Below are 19,742 nucleotides of genomic sequence, written 5' to 3'. Positions count from 1 at the left end.
GGTCTGAATTCTCCAATAGCAATGGAAGCCATTCTTTGTGTACCTTTTCACATACTAGTGAAATAAAACATTGTAGCCTATGGAGTGAGTGGTGTATATTTGTCAATTTCATGACGCTAAAAACGTAAATGTGTGAAATTCAGGATTATTCTATTGAGCATAAGGATATTTATGTTCATAAATATTCGGTAAGTGATATTTCGAACTTAAAATGTTATGAATATGTACTGTTAAACCCGTAATTAGAGACGAGAAAGTATGTATGATGTCCCGCTCTTTTTAATGTCATTGGGAAATGTATTAATCATTTGGCTGCAAAAAATACAAAATATTTATGAATGTTTCCTTATTTAATGTATTCCAAACATATCTGTACGATATTTCTACATAGATAATTTGTTAATTGAACTAAAGTGGCGGGAAACCATTCCGTCTCATTACGTATTGTTTGACAAGTTGTATTGAATTGAAAATAAAAAAAAAACATTATCATACTATAAGCAGAGAACTCATTTATCAGTGAATAAGTAAGTGAGAGGCAATCTGTACACCAGAAATATAGTAAAATCGTGGATTTTTACAAATTTAGTACCTAGATCGTAACGGACGAATTGTTACGTATTTTTTACTCAGTCTGTCTCGCTCGTTGATAGTTAGTGCAAGAAGGACAAAAATACATGTTATTATTATTATGTATTTCCAAAGTTATTTGTATGAAAAACAATTAATTATTGAATCGGTTAAATGTTTATAATATCATGCCTGCATAATATCATAATTACCACGTTAAATTTGTTCAATGCAATATTATTACATATATATAAAACGGCGCCAATTCGCCGTCAATGAACTTACTATGAACTATCGACGTGGAGTAGTTGTATGTACTTACCTAACCAAATCTTTATTATGAATGACAATAGTATGCATAAGTTAGGAAAATTATTTTAATCAACGAATTTCTTTCAATATGTAAGATGAGGTTTACCGACATTAGTAAATGAAAAAAAATCTATAACAAAACTATTTTAAATAATAAATAATCAAGCTATTTATAGCAGCTAATAAATCATCCCTTTTGAATCATTATTCAGTTAAAATGGCAATTAAAATAACTTTTTCTTCTTTACGAGGCTGTGTATTAAAGGTACCTACTACCTAGTATCGTTCCCACGGCCGGTTCTAAGCGAGAATTTCAAAACGTTGAACAATGAGTGCACTAAGTCTATGTGTGTGTGAGCTCAACGTTGTAAGATTGTAGTGGTGAAGGCGCCAAAGAGCAATAGTAATATTTTTTTTTCTTCAATTCAATAATAGTATTCGCTTCCTCTAACTTAAATGAATTCAATGTGAATATTTATTAATCAATATCTAAATGTCATTAAGTAGTTAAGTAGGTTAATAAAATAATAAAAAAAAATTCTTTTACATTTTAGGTCTAAGGTATCGAGGTACCTATGTGCTTTCTTAATTTTATTTTTTTCATTTTACACGTACATACTATCTATCATTTATCATATATGGTTGCCTAATTAAATCCGGCCGCAAATAAGTGTTGCCGGCTGTTAAAGATGTTGAATATTTAAAGTTGAGTGTAAACATGCTTGCGGCCAAATTTTGACTGGCAACCTAGTCGATATATATTCTCCTAATTATAAATATACATAAAAATTCGGTTTTCAGCAAAAAACCGATGAACGCACTGATCCTGCGGTGGGATCTTAGACTACTACTTGACATTACTTTATAAATTAATTTGTAGCCAATAGCTTATTAAAGTATCTGGATTTCACTACTCTATGAAATGCATTCAACTAAAGGGCCTGGCTGCAAGTTGTGGATGTGTGAGTGTGCATATCCGTGTACGAATACTGCGCTGTCGCACACACCTGTAGTTTATTCCGTCAGCCGTTACACTCCCCTAATATTAACGGTTGGCGTTCAAACTTTAATTTATTTTAATTAAAACAAACACATCTTAGAAAATAGAGAATAAAAATAGTACTCATCTCTATTAATCAAGAATGCATGGTTTTAAAATAGGTAAGTAGGTAGGTACCTAGTTCAATTTCAAAAATAAAGGTAAATAACTAAATAGTATATGACTAGATAGAAAGGTATCAATTATAACACTTAATAAATTTGATATAGGTAGTTAATGAAATAATAATCGTTCGATTTAAAAGTAATGTGAATAAGGCAAAATAAGTAATTTTAAATCACCTGAGTCATTCTTCAAGGTTGTTGATTAGTATGTACTATGTATATAAAAAATATCGAGGTTGTTGGCCTCTATAACTATGATAATTGGCATGAAAATCGAAATATCATATCTGGACAAATATTTTCTATTACCTACAATTCAAAATAAATAAAATGAAACCATATTAAGTATTCAATTTCTCATTTAATATTATCTAAAAACAAACACGGGAAAGTTTAAGCGAATTCCGGTCTAGACATAACAAAATGTATAAAAGTTCTCGCAGTATATTCCAGTTTCCCTCCTTTCAAGCGGGGTCGGGGGCGAAGGGGACTGCACCGTAGTATCCAATCGATACGGAACCCCTCCCTTGTCAACCACATTCTGCGCGCGCACGTGGAAAATTGTATAATTTTCGCGCCATCAACTTTATCAATTTCGTACGTTCATTCGTACCTACATAATATATAAATTATTTATCTACCAAACTCGCTGAACGGAAAAAATACATATTCAAATTTATGTATGATAGCTAGATCTTTCAGAAATTATTATCAGTTTTGTCTAGAGATATAAGTCAATTTGTAAAAGAGCATTCTACGATGAGTTCAAGGCGATCGCGCGCGGTCAGGTTCGAGGCCGCAGCGGGCCCCTTACGGCGCCTCCATACCCCCACTACTTCTGTTTCCACGATCTCTGAAATAATTACGTTAATCTTATAGTTCAAATTTCAGCGCCTGTATGATTTTGTTCGCTTCGCATTAGAAATGAGAAACAATAATGGCATTTTATATAACGTGTTTGGTAGGTTTGGTTATGAATTAGAATGTAGATTGTAGGTACTCGATAATTCGTTATGCCTACCTAACGTTGTTGTTGGTCTAGACCCGATTTTTGGTAATAAGTTTGTAATATAAGGCTACTGAATTAACAAACTTACCTACTATAAATTCGTTGAACTGCTATTTTTCTGTTGATAACTAAATAAAATTAGGTAGGTATCTAGTTAGTTGTCTAAAAACGTGAATGGCATAGAAATTAAAGAACTTTACAAGATGACTTCACCTGGTCTAGCAGCAAATGTTAGTAACCATGACTGTTTAAAAATAATTTTATTAGTTCCTAGGGTCATTGCGCCTGTTTGCGTCCACTTAGTGCAGTTGGAAAGTTTGAAGGAGAAAATAAAAATGTTCCAGAACTAATTTCATCGCAAAATTTATGTAACGTGTTCATTACATAGTCTATTTTAAGATTTACTTTCAATTGTGTTGGAAATATCATGTGGTTTTTATTTATCTAGACAAATAGCAGAATTAGGCGTTTTACCCAGTTCGCGTCCAAAAATTCCAGTTTGCGTCCACCCGTGGACCAGTTCGCGTCCACCAGCTTAGAAAAAGAATTAAGAGTGTATTGGGTGATATTTTATCAGATAAATGCAAATAAAAATTAGATTTTAATAAATTATTTATTTACGAATATAGTTATTTGATAAAAACCGGCCAAATGCGAGTGGGACTCGCACACCGAGGGTTCCTGTATAAACTGTTTTTTTTTCATATGTTTTAACTGTAAATGATTATTTTTTCAATGTTTCCCTTATTTGTGCTATAAGACGTTGCTTCGTACCAAACTTCAAGTGTCTGTGTTCACGTAAAGTACCCTGTAGGTTTTGATTCCCTTGCGAATGTCGAAATTTGCGAAAATTTGCAGCATAAACGGCTGTATCTTCTGATTGCTTTGGCTTATAAGTTTGATTTTTTCACTGCTTCAAGGGACCGTAGACTTGAGTATTCAATATAAATTTCAGCTTTATACCTCAACGCGTTACTGAGAAAAAGGGTTTTGACAGAAAGACATACCGGCAGACGGACAGGGACATACAGACGAACGGATATCAAAGTGATCCTACAAGGATTCCGGTTTTTCCTTTTGAGGTTCGGAACCCTAAAATCAACATTATTATTAATATAATTCACTTAAGGAAACTGGAAAAACTTATTTAAGTATATTTATCTTCTCATCATTAATAGAACTAAAAATTAACAAAAAACAAAGTTACGTTATGTAAATAAATAATAATCAGTTCTATTAAGATTAGTTAGATTACCTACCTACCCTATTTTTAGTTTCTAATGAATTAAATTTCTTTTTTTGTTTATATTATTTTCTTAACCACAGACTTATTGATTCTCATTCTCCAAGATACTAGTCTCATTCTTAGAAAACCCATTTTAAAATGAAAATAATTGCATAAAAATTTGATAATTTGAATGAAAATTTAAATTATCAACTTGTAGTCTTAGTCAAAAATTTACAATCTATTTTAAATTACATATTTTAACAAACAATTCATTGCTACTTAATGAAAAACAATGTGGACGCAATATGTTCTATTGTTATGCACTATAGGTATAGTTTGCGCCCACCGTGGACGCAAAATGGAAGTTGTACAAATTCGGTGTAGTAATTCGCGTCCACCTTATTTTAGCTATTAATTGTAAAAGAAATAAGCTGATTTATAATCCATACGATTCCCTGTTTTGTTAGCCAAGTAAAGAAACAGTTACATATTCAAAAATTCACATTTAACAATAAGATACTTACCGTCAAACGCGACGCTGCGCACTATTTTTTTCTCATAATCCCGCGCGTTTTAGCTCTCTCGTTTAATAACCAAAATTAAATATTTTTTTTTAATAGGATAGGCGGTGCGCAGGCATATTTTGAATATGTTCGCATGTCTCTTATACATTGAGGTATTGTCGGAAATTTTTCTTATTACAATTTTACTTTAAGTATACTTATTTTCGTGAATTTTCTAAAAGATATCCGCAAAATGGACGCGAATAGGCATGTGGACGCGAACAGGCGCAATGACCCTATTTCATATCGCACATAATCGAGATGAACTCTCAGTAATGAAGAGCGGGTTCATGGCCCTCTGTAGTGTGGCACTCAGGCACACAAGACGGATGCACAGACGTTTTCGGCCCGTGAAATACTTCGTACATGTGTCTGAGGCAAACGTGCTCACATGCACGTTTGTAAGTCATTCTTATATGAGAAGTATGCGAATTTAAATACATAATTATGTAAGTACCCGTTTAACAAAACGGAACTATAGGTATATTTTGTATGTCTTTATCCTGTTCTACAAGACAATTGAAGTAGCTAAATATAACTAAAATTCGTAGTTTTATTTTTATATTCAATTTTTTGTTAATTTTATAAAGCAGTCAAATATGCTAGCTTATTTCAAAGGGCGCGTTGTGGCTGGCGGCTGCAATGTCATTAGGGGTCGATTTTACCCTCTTTCGACATTATCGTTGTCTCGTTCTGACACCCTTTACCATGTTTATCTCTTTCGGGCTCATAAATTGTAGCGTCAACAGAATAATACAAATAACTTTATTAGATGTATTTTAGTGATTAATTATTACCTACATTTTATGCGATTTTATGTAAAATGAGTCTAATAATACATTATGTAACTTTTTCTGATAACGCACGTGGGAAACAAGTCGAAGTAATCGTAACCTATATTTGTAAAACACTCGTTATTTGAGCCTTATTACATTTTGCACGTTCCGCATTTATAATCACCATAATATGCAGAAACTAGAAATATTTGTATACAATTAAACGTCTCGAGATAACGATTAGGAAAGTAAACACAAAAAATACTTTAATATAAACATCACCTATAGATAACGTAGTCGTTTCTCTTATCTGTCAATGCACCCGATTATGATTTTACGTACAAAAACAATATTATTATTTACTAACGTAAATTTCATTATAACCAAATTTTTGTTTGTCATGAAAATAAAAAATAGGTACATTACGAAATATAATATGTACCTAATACCTATATATGTATTATTATATGTACCTATATAATATTATCAACGTTATTTAAAACGTTTCGTAAAGGGATCGGAACAGGTAACAAAAGATCGGTCGCTGCACACCTGTCGTTAAATTTTTAGCTTGGCTATAGAGCAACAGAGTTCCGACAAGCATTTTATAAATAAATGTTTTATGAACTTAATCTAATATTGCCGGTATTACAAGGTTATCACAAAAATATAAAGGTATATATAGTTAGCATACCATATATTATTTAAGTATGTAATAATTCCTCCCTTTCAGCTATTATTAAAAGTATACCCTTCAAAAAGGTCCTAAACGAAGCAAGCATTTCTCATAAAGGATTTTTTACGATAGTATACCGTAAACTTAATTACTTATTATCAAATGAAGATGAAAGTAAAACGCTTATCTTAAATGGAGTACATATTTCGAACACCAGATCCAGTTTATTTATAGTAACCATACGTAATGGTTTGGACAAAAAATATTGACCCGAAACGTGGAAGGAACGACTCCACTTGCGTTAAAAGTTTAAAACGTTTTTTGTTCTCGTCTAGGTAGCCAACTATCCAGAATGGTTCCTCAAACAACAATGACTTTGTTGATGTAGGTCTTTGTTAATATACATAATGACTTTCTTAGTACCAAGACCAGCCATGTGTCGTCACAAATAACAGGACCGTAAAAATGTTTATTTTAACGAAGCTTTCACATTATAGACTGGGGTAGAAGCCTTTGAAAATAATGAAAAGATAAAAAAAATCGCAGTCGGATGAAACCCATTAGAAAAGGAGGGGAATATGATAAAAATGTAAGGAAAAATAAATTACGGTCAATCCGAGTTCGGGAAGCGGGAGGGGGGAGCTTTTAAGAGAATAAAATGGTTTCTCTCGATTTCCGACAAAACTACAAGTCCTATAGAAAAAAGTTCAATGGCAAAGTTGTAGGTAATTAAAAGTTCTACAACTTTTGTATTCACAATTTTTTCACATAACCTAAAAATTTAGGTGAAAAATTCAAAAAACCAAGTTTTTGGTCTTTTATTTCTATCTACTTCAAAATTTATTTTTTTTTCTATGAAATTTGGTGGAAACTTACTTTATTATGTCCCAAATACACTGTAATTTATTTGATTGAAAATATTTATTTTTTCGCCTTATTTTGAATTAATACCAAAAAAACAACCTAATTTTCAATCGAAAATTCACCCGTCAAAATATCAGCTTTTTTCAAAAACTTGGGGTGCCTTTTATTCATTGAAATCTCTACTTTCATATGGTGTAAAAAAAATAAACACCACCATAGTAAATTTTCTCAGGAAATGCATACAAACAGTGTGATAATGAGCTTTTACTAAATCAGGCACACTTCTTGAACTCTATATCTTCTCTTGTATCGGCTTTTCGGTAATATTTCAAAAGAAAAATAATTATCTGTTCTAAGGTTAATATTTTACAGCATATTCAAAAGCAAAATGATGTCTATAAAAACATTTCAGGTAGTTCGAGAAGTGTGCCTTATTTAGTAAAAGCTAATTTTCAGACTGTTTGTATGCATTTCCTGAGAACATTTACTATGGGTGGTGTTTATTTTTTTTACACCATATGAAAGTAGAGATTTCAATAAATAAAAGGCACCCCAAGTTTTTGAAAAAATCTGATATTTTGACGGGTGACTTTTCGATTGAAAATTAGGTTGTTTTTTTGGTATTAATTCAAAATAAGGCGAAAAAATAAATATTTTCAATCAAATAAATTACAGTGTATTTGGGACATACTAAAGTAAGTTTCCACCAAATTTCGTAGAAAAAAAATAAATTTTGAAGTAGATAGAAATAAAAGACCAAAAACTTGGTTTTTTGAATTTTTCACCTAAATGTTTAGGTTATGTGAAAAAATTGTGAATACAAAAGTTGTAGAACTTTTAATTACCTACAACTTTGCCATTGAACTTTTTTCTATAGGACTTGTAGTTTTGTCGGAAATCGAGAGAAACCATTTTTTTCTCTTAAAAGCTCCCCCCTCCCGCTTCCCGAACTCGGATTGACCGTAATTTATTTTTCCTTACATTTTTATCATATTCCCCTCCTTTTCTAATGGGTTTCATCCGACTGCGATTTTTTTTTGTTTCAAAAATTATCTACTCTAGTCTATTAATAATGTCAAGAAAATCAAAAAGAGTACCTATATTCAATACATAAAAAAGATCTTTCCATTTAATAAGGAGCTTTCCTTTTTCAATGAGTGTAAAGGAGACGGCAATAAAAACAACTACACAGTTCAGTGATAGGGCATTGCATACCAACATAAGACAAAAACTGGTTTCCGTTCCGAGTAGTGGAATCCGTCCCTCGCCCGTCCCACTGTCTCGACTCGACGATGGGAACTATTTATATTGTATGAAGGAAAAATGGCGCGAAAATTTTACTCTGTCGAAGTAAATAGTACATAGATAGTAAAATGAATGGTTTGTTTCATAAGATTTTGATTTTTGTTATAGGCGTGCTTAGACATGGATTTGTACATCACCGACTCACTCCAGGACATGCTGGACATGGACATAAAAAATGAAATAGCAACAGATTTAAGCAGCATAACAGATTTTTCCGTTAGTATTAATTGTTTATACATATATAACTATAATATTTATTATAATACCCTATAAAATTATACACAACATCTGCTATGAAACTAACAAAAACATTTGTATTCCAGGATTCATTAGGATTAAATTTCTCAGAAATGCCGCCCTTACTCGATATGGACACAGATAATTCTGTAACGTGGCTCAATAACTCCTCGTCGAGTTTCGTACACAATCTAGATTTATACGGAAGCGAGGCAAATGCAGTGATGGTCAATCCAAATTCAGTTATGCCGTCCACATTTGCCGAAACTCCTGTAAAAAGCGTCGTTAAAGAGGAAGCTTCCAACTTGTTGTTAACATCTGCTGCGAACAATGATCTAAACCAGAACACGTCGCTATCGAGTCCAAAGGAAGAAAAAAGTCATTTAACATTTTCACCGAACGCAATTAAAGTAACGAAACCGCAAGAAGATGACACAACGTCGAAAAGACAAACCGAGGAAGCTACGCAGATGGTTATTTACGTGCGAAAACAAGACAAGAATGTTGTGAAGGATTTGTTAAAGGATCTAGACACCAGTAAGATGAAGTTGAACACGAGCTCAACGGTAACGCCGCTTACGCGGATAAAGACAAATCAAACTGAAATTATTAAAGTGAATAACAAGAACTGTTCAATATTAAACACTAGCCATAAGATAACACAACAAATAGGTGCTAAGACAATAATTTCGGGTAATATACACATACTGGACGCTCAGCAATCTAGGACAATTTTAGCGAATGGTAATAAAAATCAAGCGACAATATTAATTGATAATTCGTCGCTGAGTAATAGTAGGCAAATAATAAAGACATCGGTCGGTGGGACGTATACGGTGGAAAATAGTCAAGCGAAATATGTAAATACTAGTAGTAATAAAAATAATAATGCTGTGGGCGAGTTTCCCAAGCCCGCCTATTCGTATTCCTGTTTAATAGCGATGGCGCTGAAGAATTCTAGAACGGGAAGTCTACCCGTTTCTGAGATCTATAATTTTATGTGGTAAGTTTTTCTATTAAATTCCTCATCAATTACTGTCTATCTGTTTTGTAACTTATCAACAAGAAGGTTTTTAAAGACAAGTGTTTCTCCTTGTTATCTGTTTAATAAAGTGGTGATTTTTTATATGAAGTAACATCAATACTCTTCTTTTTTCAGTCAACATTTTCCATACTTCAAAACGGCTCCTAATGGTTGGAAAAATTCTGTAAGGCATAACTTAAGTTTAAATAAATGCTTCGAAAAAATTGAAAAACCATCGAGTAATGGAAGCCAAAGAAAAGGTAATAAATAAAAAAAATATTTTATAAATGTATAGAAATTGAAAAGATTACTTTATAAAGAAAGAAAGAACATTTACTAAAAAAATTGTTTATTTTTAGGATGTTTATGGGCTATGAACCCGTCGAAAGTGGGCAAAATGGACGAAGAAGTTCAAAAGTGGTCAAGAAAGGATCCTCAAGCCATCAAGAAAGCTATGATATATCCTGGTACGTGATAAATCGTAATACAGTGCAACCTTAATATAACGTACCTCAATATAACGATTTCCTCGATTTAACAAATTTTTCGCAATCCCCTTGAATTGTCCATAAGATTCAATACAAAATATCCCTTTACATTACGAACATCTTTTGCGAACAACCTCATTATAACGAATTTTTAACTATCAAGAAAAGTATAAATACCTCTAATTAACGAATTTTGTCAACCCAAAACCTTTATATAAAGTTCCAACCAATGTAATGATTCTTAAATCTCATAGTATGTGATTCATGTCGCGACAGGTTTCGACATGCTTTTGTTCGTAAAACGATCATTTTTGTTTAATTTAAATTGGAAAGTAATGTGAACACTGCTGCTCGTCACTACTGTTAAAGATTCAAGTTGAAATGGATCAGAAACGGAAAAGACCTCTTTATAACGAATTTTAGACCAACCTAACCTCAAATTAACGACGTACTTGACTCAGTTCAACGAATTACTTGATATAACGAATATTTATTTGTTCCCTTCAGATTTGTTATATCGAGGTTGCACTGTATTTGTCAAAATAAAACATATACTCAATAGGGTTTCACGAGGAAAAAACATAATTGCAGTTATGTTTGTTCCAATTCTTCACAATACGACGTCTTATAAAGTAACTCACGTGTCCTTACTTTTCTTTATTTAAACTCTTTTAAAGAATTTTCACAAAAACCTTTACTAACAACACTTTGTAAAGGGCAATGTTGGAACAATTACTACGTAAGAAGTACATACATACTGCCTCATTCAGTTTTATGGTTTCTTTTTTAATAATGTACCCTTAAAGGAAGCGATTTATGGCGTTTTTCGTGTATAAATTAAGTTGTTTCACGCAATAATTATCATTAACTTTTAAGAGCACATTTTTTGCAACTGCACTCTTCACAGGCAAAGAATTTAAATTATTGTCATTCAATAACGCAATATGCCACATACAGTCTTCAAAATTCGATTAAATAAAATAGTAATTAAAAAAAGTATTAACGACGCGGTCCATGATAATAAATTGAAAGTTAACAAACTTCCAATGCACGAAAATCAATAATGTATGAAAAGGATACACTAAAAATATTGGGTTTCAAAACGACATTGACCATTTTTAAGCTGCGTTCTTTCTCACTCACATATAAAGCAGATCACATAATATGGCTCGCTCGCCTACACGAGTCTGGCAATTATCTGACATTCGTATTGCCATGCTAGAAGGTGTTCAACGTAGGCTTAAATTTAAAAACACAGATTTTGTTCAACGTATGCCTAAATTTAAAAAAACAGGGAGACAGAAATACGCTTAACCTTTTCGATTACCATCTAAAAAACCAACAATGAAATCGTTCCGGTAATTACTGAGATTAGCACGTTCAAACAAATACAAGAACACTCAGCTTTTTCTTATTAGTATAGAAGATACCCAAATCTCAATACATATATAAATTGATAACATTATCATATATCATAACATTATTTTAATCAAAAACTTGCAATTCCAGATAGTCTAGAAGCGCTAGAGCGTGGCGAGATGAAGTATTCCGGGTTCGGCAGTGACACAGAGGCGGAAGATGACGCTGATGTTGATGGTGATCCCGATCTAGATCCAGATCTAGAGATAGATCCTGAGGTCAAGGAGGAGGTGGATGACACGCTCGTGGAACAGGTATATTTCATATGATCATTAAAATATGAATGAATGAATGAAAACGCTTTATTGTACACCATTACAAACAGGAAAAAGACATACATATACAGAAGAGAGACATGCACAAATGGCGGCCTTATGGCTTTAGTAGCCATCTCTTCCAGGCAATCACGAAAAAAATATAAATACAGACGATGAACAAAGAACGGCTCCTTTTGTTTTTGGAAGTCGTAAAATAAGTAAATCTATAATATGTATATTGGGTATGATAATATTTAACTCAAACGCTTTATAAATGAGAATTTTTCTACACTATTTTCTTGTAGAGAGATTTTTAAAAGTCCATAATAAGTGATAATAATGTGTATTTAATAGGGTTCTTCGTCTTTACTCAAAAATGAGTTCTATTTCTATCTAATAATATACGAAAAATAATACTCGTTGCTGCTAGTAGTTGCTGTAGCTCTTGAGCGCATGCTTGAAACTGTGTGTGTTTGTCACAAAAGTGTGTGAATTTGAGACGAGCAGCCACTAAGTGTAGAAAATTTACACAGTTTATTTATTATCATTATTTGATATTGTATGAACTCAAAACGCGTTCAATAAATTACAATGATATCGCCGTTACGAATAAAAAAATGAGGACATACTTCAGTTTAAATCTGATGGTTACTGGAGAATATTAATTTATTGCATACAGTCTTAGTCATCAACGTTACGGATATTGTTTAAAATACTAAGAAATGCTGATAAAACAACAATAAACAAAAAAGGTCACAATGGACATCTGCAAATAAAGTTAAAAAATGTGCATTATTTGTTTATCCTCTGTGAGTGACCTCACGAGAATGTAAATGTGATCGAGCCAATGTCAAGACTAAATGTAAATAATTTTTGAATTGTCCCGCACGATATTGACATTTATTTTTTTAATTATTATTATAAATAATGCTGTGTTTGTACGCCTACATTTTATAAGCTTAATATCAGTGTGTTATTAATAACAACGCTCGTAGGATAAAAATATGATGCGTCATAACTATACGTATCGCGTTACAGTTTTTATTTCTTACGATGTTATTAAATCTGTTTTAAATAAACACACGTAAGGTGATACTGTATTCCTTTTTTTAAGAAATGAAAACATTGAATTCATTCATGTTTGACGTTCTTCCGATAATATGACATCCAAATTACTACAATTACTAATTATGCATTTATATCACTCATGCAGATACAAACTTTTATTCTTATGTCTGAACATTATAATAATGTTCAAACAAAACTTTCAAAGTTAAAATTGATTTTTTTTTCTGATTGAAACAACTAGTAGGTAAAAATTGAAACATATATGATGATGAAAAATATCTACCAATACAATTACTATATACTTACTTACAATTTACATTCATCCTGATTTAGATGCAAATAGATGTATAAAAAATCCAATTTAAAGTCTCTTGTTTTGTATAAAAATTAAAATATCATAATATTGTCATTTGTCAACTAGTTCTTTAAAACTTGAATCCCAGCTTTTCCTTAACCCCACCAAAATTCTTCTAATTCTTAAAAAAGATGTTTCTTTATTTATTTATTTTTCTTTATTCCCAGGAGGTATCAGACCAAGAGTTAGAAGTGGAAGAAGTAGTAGAAGGCACAGGCATGGTGGGGACATACAGACTGCTGGCCGGACCCGCGCTGTCTTATGTCACGGATGACTGCGGGGATGAACCTAGTGATGTTGAGGTGAGAAAAATATTTTATTTTGACGTGATAACGTTTTTAAAATCGTTTTAGTCGGGTGACATGTTCAGAAACTTGTGTCACACCAAAACCTCACGAGCGCGATCGCAGGTATAACGAGAGAGAGACGGACCGATCTCCCGTCTCATCTCGAGCGCTGCCTCCAATAAGACGTTATCACGTAAACATCTCAATCGTTAACCTACTTTACAAACAACCAATTTTTTTGAAGTGAAAAATTCTTTAGCGGCGTTGAGCACTTGTTCTGTATAAAATCTTAAACTCGCGTCAGGACACGTGACCTGGTCGAAAAAGCGTAAGACGGATCGAGAGAACTCAACGTTAATAATCAAGTTTTCACTTCTGCCGGCACTCCCGGAGTGCAACCCGTCTTTTTATTGACGTGACAACGTCTTATAATTCGATAGAGCCGGCTGCACGCACGAAAAAACATGACTCATGCGGCGTTACCTCGCTCTGAGGCGTTCCATGTAAGGCTTGAAGTGCAAGCGAGAGCGCGGAACGAGCTAAAAAGAAGCACAATCGGACGTTGTCACGTTCAACTATCGTCAGTAAACCGACTTTACAGACAACCAATTTTTTTTTAATAAGAGCGTGTATGCCTAGCTCACTTTTCCGAAGTGAAACTGCTTTGACAAGATTCAAAGATACCAAAATCTTTGCCTTATCAGGAGTCAGGACGTGACGGTATTGCTATGACGTGACCTTGAAATGTGCAAAGAAGATTCACTTAAAATATCTTTATCTATACGAATATGTAATACCTAATAGCTTTCCACCCGCGTCGTCGTCTGTGTAGCTTTTAACTGAAAATTTAATAAATTGCATATCTCAATGCATATGATATGTTATAGGCGTAGATATGCTTATGTTTTAGGCGTGAAGAAAATACAGATTGACAACGCATTTATAATATTAGTTAGGGATTCTAAAGATATAAGTTTGTGAGTCTGGGATGTAGTCTGTACACATACATAATATGTTTTGGTTATTATTTATTAAGTTGTTCAGTAGTCCTCCTGATGTATAAGCATATAAACTAAAGCCCGTTTCTTCACTGATGTGCTTACATTAACCTTGAAAGTCAAAATTTTGGAGACACGTCTTATGATGCGAAATGTTGCACACCGGAAGCGGTCGTAAATATATGTACATAATTTCAATACGAAATCCTTAGCAACCATTCCACAAAATGAATGATTTGAATTGAACCATTATACAATCATATTGTGTTGTTAAGGAGTAGATAACTACAGACAAGATTTATAAACTTTTTATACTTATCACTACATATGCATAGTTTAAAACAAAGTCGCTTTCTGTGTCTATACGCTTAAATCTTTAAAACTTCTCAACAGATTTCGATGCGGTTTTTTTAATATTCCAAGGAAGGTTTTAGTATATTTTAATTTATTAGGTTTTAGTCGAAGCGGGCTAAGCCGCGGGTGGAAAGCTAGTTTTACCTATACAATTTTATCGATTCATTCATAATTTTTATAACAATATTTAATAATTATTTCTCTCCATAGGTGCTCGACCAATCGTACGATGATATCGACATCGACGATATGAAACCCGTCAAACTCGATCTGTCCTTTACGGAAAACTATACAAGTGAGTATTTGAGAATTGTACAATTTTGTTGATTTCGTCCTTGTGTACCTTCATGTAGACTTCCTACGTGAATCAGAATTATTTTTTTACAAGTATTGAACCTCTTAAATATGTTAAAGAAACTGCATTTAATAACAACAGCTTATATAGATTATAGATGCTTTTTATTTTTTGTTATAACACTATAATAAGCTGTTATTTATATGAGTATAATCATAATATGATGTAAATATGTAATGTAAAAATCTTAATGTACATAATATGAAAAAGGATGTTCTTTGTTACGGGTAAACTAAAGAATTTTGCATTCCTTATAAGTTATAACAAAGTAAATTTTCATTACAAGATAACATTGATAATGTAGTGACTGTTGTTACCTTGTTGAAAACGAGTTAACTTCAAAAGTTGATGACAAATACTGATAAAAGCCAAGTTAACTATGTTTATTCTATTTCTACTTATATTTTATCTGTACTTGTTAATAGCAATAATTAGCTCTAAAAAAGAAAGGCTAAATTTTGTTAATATCTTGATACTGGCTTTTAAAAACTAATCTATATAGTATATTTGTAGTAATCTTGATTCATACAGTCATAATATGAACATAATATTTGGGTTGTAGGTAATTTCAGCAATAATAATGCCTGAAAACGTTTATAAAATAGCAGTACATATTTCTTTTTGACTATGGAAGATAAAATTAAATATACTTACAGTATTTTTTTATCTCCCCCTTTTCATATAACATACCTTTTTATCAATATTACCGTAGTTAACAATATGTGTTATACTGTGTATAACGCGAATCATGTAAAAAGAACAATGGATGATAGTGATGGGGTGTGTTTTGGCATGTATCGAGTTTAGCACGAAAGTTATTTGCTGCTTATTTTACTTTTGAAGTAGGCTCTCGAGTCGTTGCTTCGCAACTACATATTTGTTATTCTTATACCACCTCATAACACCAAATCCATACTAATATTATAAATGCGAAAGTAACTCTGTCTGTCTGTCTGTTACTCAATCACGCCTAAACTACTAAACCAATTTGCATGAAATTTGATATGGAGATATTTTGATACCCGAGAAAGGACATAGGCTACCTTTTATTGCGATGTACCACGGATGAAGCCGGGGCGGACCACTAGTAGACCAATAAATCGCCAATTCGCAGCTTAACCGTCAGCGTTCTTTTTACATGACGCGACCTATATAGTGTGTTTCATCAATCTTATAATGTGAATATGTTGTTCTAGTCCAACCAGCGAAGCGCGCGAAGACAAGCTTCATCTACCAACCGCTGACGTCACAGTCGCACACGAGCCGCCGGAAAACGCCGCTCGTCAACCGAGTCGCTCTAGTTTAATTCATTGAGATAATATTACTACCTATGGAGGAGACACCACGAACAAAATCTGTGCGCCATTTTTTTGCTCTAAGTTTTAAAAATTATTACCTAGTTAGGTACTTACCGATGAAAGTTATTCCTTTGCACTTTTCCGTATTATTTGTGCAATATCGTAACACACACGAAGGCATATTTGATGCGTTTCACTTTAAAACAAATAAAAAATGAGCGTGCAGTTATATGGCGTATGTTGAGCGGAACATAAGTGATGTAGGCGGTGTCGTCTCCATATGTATATCTCAATGGTTTAATTACATTAATGCCTCAGGCCCCGGAATCACAGACACAATAGAAAATCTATTGTGTCGTGGACTGATTGGGCCGTTCGGGGCTCAATGGGTTAATTAGATTTTAATCAATTGTGATCCACGGAGGCCATCCTCCTAGTTAAGTGATTGTGAATGTGGTTTGAACTGTTGTGATAGTGACATGAACACTCGTTACATTATGTACACTATAATGTCCTATTTTGTTTGTGTATTGTGTCGACAATTTCGGTAGCCGGTAAGTAGGATTACTATTGTGAGTACAAAACGTGAATATTAAATTTTGCTACTCTGTTCGTACTTTTTTTACTACGTAGCGTTAGGGATAGTTTAATTCATTATGTTTCGTGAATAGAGTATTGTAGTAAGAACTATAGCGGGTATTTTACTAAAGATCCCACCGCTTGTAAATATTAAATGTAATTGCTTTGTTGACACTGGCAGTTTATGTCGACTAGGCATTTCTGAATCCAATATAATATTATGTCCATAACGCTTTAAATGTATTCTCTAAACGATCCATTTTATAGAATACATTTGATAATCATGTACCTCTCTATTAGGCCTAGGTTTATGTATAATTATGTCTCAAATTAAGCTTTATAATTAAAAATTAGAATAATTGTTTGAAATAATATCTTTTAAGGAATTTAATTGCTATCTTTCACAACTACGCAGTATTAGACATCAAAACTATTAATTGAATTCCTTAAAAAGTTTATTTCAATTGTACTAATAACTTACTGCTTTTATGTGAATAGGCTATTAAAGTGTATAATATAAATTGGGTTTAGTTATGACTAGTGGTAAGTCTTAGCTTGTATTGTTTGTTCTTATATAACTCTGAATATGTAAGCTGGTTACAGCTCGGAATTTTATAAGAACTTAGCATTTACTAATTTAAGAATATGTATTAGATTTAAATATGAATACAGGATTTTTGTATGAACACAACATAATAACTGAGTAGATTATAAGATGGCAACATGTAACTGAAATAAAGATGTGTTAGATAGAACACTATAAAATTATGGGTTATAATATACTTTACTTCCATTGGAATAGGCATTATTGTATTGTCTGAATTAATTATATTCATAATATTAGTAATGTTAGTGTGAAAATCATTCATTATTAGAATACACTGGTTTAATTCCGATCTTATACTGATATAAGTTAGTTATAAATTGGTAAAGCATCAGCACTAATATTGTTTCTCCAATCTACTTATTTTTGGTATCTTATCATTATTGTTTTTACGGTGCAAATACGTATTTTTGTTTAACTTAAAGGTGCCTTTGGGCTAGTCCTATTTTGATTTCTTTTATGATACAATATTTTTTGTTCTGTTCATAATGAAGATAATAATGTGTTGAATTATTCTGTTATACATGTACATAATATTTGAGTTTAATGTATTTGTTTAAATACAAAAACATCATCTTCATTTATTATATTAAACTAAATTTTTATAAGGAGTTGTGGGATAACAGCAATTGTCTAAAGTTTCCTACAAATTGCTTATGTATCACCCAATAAGCTATTGTGCGGTATCACAAAGAAAAATAGAAATTGTGAAAATAATAAATATATGTACTTATAGTTGCAAAAGGGTTGTATTATTTAAAATTTGTTGATTTTTTCCAATCATTGGTGAATTTTTACAAAGATCAAATATGTGGAATATGAAACTAGTTAAGTATACTATGTCTAGCTTATAAGTCGTAGAATATCTCACTGCCAGTATTTCAACATTAATCTAGTGTTAGGACTAAAAATAGTTTTAGTTATGTAGCTCCGAGTAGTCGTAATTAAGTTGAATGATTTTTAATAATTCTTTTGTAATAAAATGAATTTAATAAATAGAAATGACGTTTTATTTCTATCTCTTATGTTTTTGTGGTTTGTTTTTATACTAATAATTTAATAAATAATAATACCTAATAATTTTTAAGTAGATGTAGAAAGGAAACATTTTAAAGAAATTAGAAATATTATAGGTCCACCCCTACTCCGACCGTGATACTTATATTGCCTATTGCACTCGAGGATCACGTATTTATTCATAAAAGTTTCAGCTTGGTGTATTGAGTTGCTGAGATCAGCGCTTTCTAACAGACCAACGGCCAACCCCAAAAAAATAGTCATAGAAGCATTGAGTTACTATCACAGAGTACTTTTGGTTACTATGTAGGTACTACACAGAGGCCAGAGCAAGTAATTTCATATCAAATTTATAACAGTAAAATCGCTATTTTTATTATTTGGGATGATATATTTAAAACCTTAATGTGTCTATTTAAAAAAAGGAAGGATAAATTTGAAGAAAAATGTTTTTAAGGAAGAGCAAGTAAATATGCCAGCAAATGGTGGGCCACCACTTACAACCGCCCTTAGTTGCCTAAGGGCGTATGTAGAAAGAAAGCTGGAAAGCTTACCGGCGCTTGTCAGCGCTTGTAATCCACACAGGAAAATATATGAACACGCGCCGATAAGCGCTGAACGGTGCCGACAAGCTTCAAAACGCGCTTATAAGTTTCCAGCTTTCTTTCTGAAGATCAGCCTTAGAGCGTTTTCACATTATCCGATCCGATATCGGATATCGGACGCCGATAGCCGATATCCGATATCGGATACAATTTGCCCTTTCACATTGTCCGATAAAATCGTTCCGATATCATCATGAGTGTTGCCAGAAATTTTTAGAGAAAACTAAACTAAATTGCCAGTTGATAAAAAAAGGTGTAATTAAAAAAAATCAAATGTAAATCATAGTTGTACATGTACAATAGTTTTAGTAATACCATGGACGAATATAA

The 19,742-nt window shown here is 32.4% G+C and overlaps 1 protein-coding gene across 1 annotated transcript; it reads left to right on the top strand.

Moving 5' to 3' along the window:
* Positions 1–45: 45 nt before the first annotated feature.
* On the top strand, positions 46–18,792 carry jumu (Forkhead box protein N4 jumeau). Its single transcript, XM_090107462.1, has 9 exons — positions 46–188; positions 8,576–8,683; positions 8,791–9,707; positions 9,864–9,988; positions 10,088–10,195; positions 11,726–11,889; positions 13,483–13,617; positions 15,165–15,249; positions 16,506–18,792. The coding sequence occupies exons 1-9, from the start codon at positions 129–131 to the stop codon at positions 16,613–16,615; spliced, it is 1,812 nt and encodes a 603-aa protein (XP_089963588.1). The 5' UTR covers positions 46–128; the 3' UTR covers positions 16,616–18,792.
* Positions 18,793–19,742: the final 950 nt, after the last annotated feature.

Source organism: Colias eurytheme, chromosome 11 (assembly GCF_061535395.1).
Source record: "Colias eurytheme isolate Ceu_HAF_F1 chromosome 11, ilColEury1 Martin Lab GWU primary, whole genome shotgun sequence".
Taxonomy (NCBI): Eukaryota; Metazoa; Arthropoda; class Insecta; order Lepidoptera; family Pieridae; genus Colias; species Colias eurytheme.
This window is presented reverse-complemented; position numbering and strand designations above follow the sequence as displayed.

What these genes read in the sequence shown, in the direction of transcription:
- jumu (XM_090107462.1), top strand. Translation starts at nt 129, where the DNA reads ATGTGTGAAATTCAGGATTATTCTATTGAGCATAAGGATATTTATGTT. An exon ending in TTTATGTTCATAAATATTCG is followed by an intron (nt 189 to 8,575) that starts GTAAGTGATATT and finishes TTTTTGTTATAG; the next exon opens with GCGTGCTTAGACATGGATTT. An exon ending in ATGAACCTAGTGATGTTGAG is followed by an intron (nt 13,618 to 15,164) that starts GTGAGAAAAATA and finishes TTCTCTCCATAG; the next exon opens with GTGCTCGACCAATCGTACGA.